Here is a 4247-nt window from a genome sequence, read left to right as displayed (position 1 = left end):
AGTGAGGATTAAGTGGTGTATAGATAATGGATGGATGAATGTTTTTGGACTGTGGGAGGACGTGACCCTTCTATCTGCAAGGCAACGGTGCTAACCACCGAGAAACCTTGCAGCCCAGTATAAAAGATGATGAATGAAAACAGTCAAATCATGAGCAGAAATATAATCTGGCACACACACACCCTTAAAGATTGAAGAATAGTTTGCTCCTATCCTGTTAGTAGGCATTTATTTATGTCATTTTTGCACTTGATTTGTGAAAACAAAAGGTACTTTAACACCAAAGAATGAAAACCTTCCTAGCTGCAGGAAGTCACCTCATGTGGTTTAGAAAACAATCATGTTCAGTCTTTCAAAATAGCTTTTCTGATAATAACTTATATCATTACTAACTATGATATTTTTTAATTAACATCTAACAATTAGTAGCATTTTAGGAGATGTGACAACATACATTTTGTTCAAAAAATCTCAGGTTTCGACGATTCTTTCTCATGAGCAGCCAAGCCAAAGAAAGTGCTGTACGAAAACACTTCTTGTCCCCTTTTGAATGAATTCAGCATTCAGCACAAAAGTGTAACTGGCATTTATGTTTTTATATGTTTTGTTTTTTTCCTCTTCTAGCGGGTGTCCCTTTCCTGATTACAGCAGAGCTGTTTAAACAGTCCCACCGTCCAGCAGCTTACATCATAGGAGGGTCACTTAACTGGCTGTCTAATTTCACTGTGGGCTTCGTCTTCCCATTTTTACAGGTGAAAACAATACACTGTGCTGTCCTGCATCTCTTTCCTAAATGTTACCATCATTAGGGGTGCTAAAGGCTTCCCAAACTCAAAATCATTAGAACTGGTTGAAACGATCATTGACCACCCACCTAGTTTATTCTCCACTTTTGTTTTTAGACATTAAGAAGCTTCCAACAGTGACTGCTTTTGTAACGTTTTCATAAACCTCTGACCAGTTCTCCTTTGCATGACTGACTGGAGAGCAGCTTGAAAGATCAAGTGATATTTATATAAGCAGTTTAAGATATCAGTCATACATCCCATTTACGTGTTGATAGTAGACCAGTCTCACACTTGCAACAAAGACCAAATCAGGATTGTTTTAAAATGTATTTAAAAACCAATGCAACATAAATTCTTAATGGCTTCCTGTACTGTCTGTCTCTGTTTGAATCCATTCCTGTCAGACGTATGCTCTGGTCACTGGTGTTGTCTACATGCTTCTGTTTGTAAACAAACTAAAAATGGTGTTGGTCACTTCTGAGACCCTCAGTTTGAAATTCATGTTTCTCTCCTTTTTGCTCTACCCCTCCAATTGTCTTCTATCCATCTGCCCTATCCAACCATCAGATGTCAGCAGGGGCTTACTGCTACTTGGTTTTTGCCACCATTTGCGTGTTTGTCGCTGTCTACGTCTATATCGTGATCCCAGAGACCAAAAACAAGACCTTCATGGAGATCAGCCGGATGTTCTCTAAGAAGGAGGCGGTCCTCGAGACCCAGGGTCTGATTCATGTTGATCAGCTGAAGCTGAAGAAGATGAATGGCTACGGTGGTGTGGAACATGCTTCACTGGAGTTTGACAGCTCTTCTTCAGTACCTTAACTGAGCTTCAGCTTCTCACTGAGATGACAAAACCCTTGATTACTTTGATATGTACCCTTTAACTAAACGACACCTAACCTGTATTTAGAGGGTTCTAATTTAGTGAAGCTGGACTCCCCACTTGGACCACAATCAAGTGGAAATATGGTTAAATAAACAGTGTTGTATGCTGCCCTGGTATTTGCAACTTCTTCTATCAACTTAATGCATCTATTTATACCTTTTTTTTTTCTTTTTTTTAAAAATCCAGTTTTTTGCTTCATTGGTTCGGCCATTTCCCACCCAAAGTACAATGTATGAATCAATGTGATAGCTGCAATCTGGGACATGTTAAAATCCCTAGAAAGAAGTATGACAAGACAAGAAACATAAGCAGTCAAACCACTCAGCAGGTTAAAAACAGACCTGACAAACATATTTGGAGAGAAAATCCATCACAATTTATAGACCCACATCTCACTTCATCTGTACTGTACCAACGGTAGTTTAGTTTTTCTAAAAAAGGGGGATTGTTAGTTACATTTCAGGTGCCATTATTTTCAACTTGTCTTCTAAGTAAAATGAATAAACTGTGAGATAGTTTGTTTTCATCAAGTGTCACCATGTCACTGTTCACAGATCTCAGTCATAATTATTTTGGTGGATACAATGTTATTGAAATAGTTAGGAATAATTGACAAGACTACAAAAAGTTTCATGCCAGTTTATTATTATTATTGTTGTTGTTATTATTATTATTATTATTGAATAATGGACTGTTTAGTGACGAGTAAAACCATTTGCAATATAAAAACATATCTTCAAGCATCAGATGGGGATAACCACTCATGCTATGTAAGCACAATGAAGACTGGGGACATCGTCTTTCTACATAGCTTGCTAACAATATTCTTGGGGGGGAAAAAAAAGAAGAAGCAAAGGTGGCAACTGGAATGCATGAGACTGAAACAGCTGTAGAGGCTGCTAGAAGTTAAGGTACAGAAATAACAAATCTTATATTGACATATTTCTTTGATCATCATTAAAAAATGTTACATGCTTTAACGACTGCTTCCTGTTTTTTCTTTTTATGTAAACTGTAATAGATGTTTACAACATAAGGTTAGGGTAGTTTGGCTTAATAAAAGCTAGAAACATAAAGGTAAAATTGTATTAAACTGTTTTTCTGTCAGTCTACTGTCATATTCAGGATGTTGATCTACAGCTTTTGTCAGCGGGGTCAGTGTTACTGTGGGTGGGGGGTTTGAAGTGTCTATCATGGCATTTTAATGAAAACTGTAACGTAAGTTTCCGTAGTTTCTATATTGGACACAGCTGGTTGCAAACCATAGTGCACCTATTTCCATTGTGTGAATGCTATATGCTTAAGTTTTGTACATCAGTGTCCCACATGTCAGCATGGGAACATACAAAACAAAACACAAGAATTTCATATGAAGTTTAAGGTTGTCTTAGCAAAATAATCAGAGCAACTTGTCATTGATGCATGTATTGATGCCGACAATTTTGCAGTGATAATGCCACCTTGTAGCACAATATCAGCACAGTATGAATTTTTAAAAAGTCAGATCATTAAACAAACAAGACAGAGAATGGAGGACCTGTTATAGATGATGCACGGTGGTGTAAAATCCTAACACCTAAATAATGTGGAGTAAAGGTGGCATGTTTGAGGTACCTAAGGGACTTAGGGACTCTCTATCATTGCCTGCATTGCACAAATAGTCATCTACCTCTGCTCGATGTCCTTCCCTCTGTCCTCCATCTCTGTGAGCTGGTGAGGTTAAGTGTGTAAATGCTCTGGCAGATAGCTGATGAATGTAGCACTCCTCTGCTACAGGCTTTAAGTGTTTTGTGTGCAAGTGTGTTACGACTGGGCCGGCCTGATCTTTATGCTTCAGCACCATGCTGCCACACAGACAGCTTTGTGGCCATGCATGTGTTTCTCCCTCACATAAATACACCAATGTACTGGCTGGAAATTCTCAGAGAGGGCCTGAATGCAGGGGACTCAACTCCATGTAGGGACTCAACTAGAAAATATCAGCTCAAGTTCAGCTTGATTATTTTGTACTATTTTTGTTAAATAATTTTGAAAATGTTAAATTTGCATATAAAAACCAGACACCACAAACAAATAAAGGGCAGTCATCCATAAAGGCTTGGCAAAAGATGTCTGAGAAAACTACTAGTAGCCCACATCCTGCAGCAGATAATGTACTTCTCCACAGTACAATACATCACAGTCATGTTGCTCTCACACCTTTACTGAGTTTTTCCATTGGCATAATTTGTTTTCATTTATTTCTATGTCCTTCCTATTTTGATGTACTCCTTGATTTGAAGCTATTGTCAACAATAACAACAAAAACACACATTAAAAGCCTATAATGGAGGAAGACTGCAAAACGTTTAGTGTAAAAAGTCTGGAAGATGTTATTGAGTTTCATTCATGTCAGCTTGGCATTGTTCATTGAAGAGGAACACCTGCCAACACTTTTGATGTAATGGTAGAACAGAAGAAAGGCATGTTTGGAGTTTTTATTTGCAGAGGAACCAGGGAAATTTAAAATAAAGGCATGTCTCCAAAGAAGGCCTGACCCATGAAGATGTCAGGCTCTTGGCCGTGGAGATAAA

The 4247-nt window shown here is 38.1% G+C and overlaps 1 protein-coding gene across 1 annotated transcript in view; it reads left to right on the top strand.

Annotated features, from left to right (window-relative positions):
• slc2a15a (solute carrier family 2 member 15a) overlaps positions 1–2654 on the top strand; it is a 42219-nt gene extending 39565 nt beyond the window's left edge. Inside the window, exons 11-12 of the mRNA XM_008296162.1 lie at positions 625–752; positions 1356–2654. Coding sequence (XP_008294384.1) covers positions 625–752; positions 1356–1610 — 383 coding nt within the window. The 3' untranslated portion in view covers positions 1611–2654. The remainder of the gene's footprint in view (positions 1–624; positions 753–1355) is intronic.
• The last annotated feature ends 1593 nt before the right edge of the window (positions 2655–4247 follow it).

This window comes from Stegastes partitus, unplaced genomic scaffold (genome assembly GCF_000690725.1).
Source record: "Stegastes partitus isolate 25-593 unplaced genomic scaffold, Stegastes_partitus-1.0.2 Scaffold1105, whole genome shotgun sequence".
In the NCBI taxonomy this organism is placed as follows: domain Eukaryota; kingdom Metazoa; phylum Chordata; class Actinopteri; family Pomacentridae; genus Stegastes; species Stegastes partitus.
The sequence above is the reverse complement of the archived record's forward strand: the minus strand, read 5'-3'. Positions and strand labels throughout refer to the sequence as shown.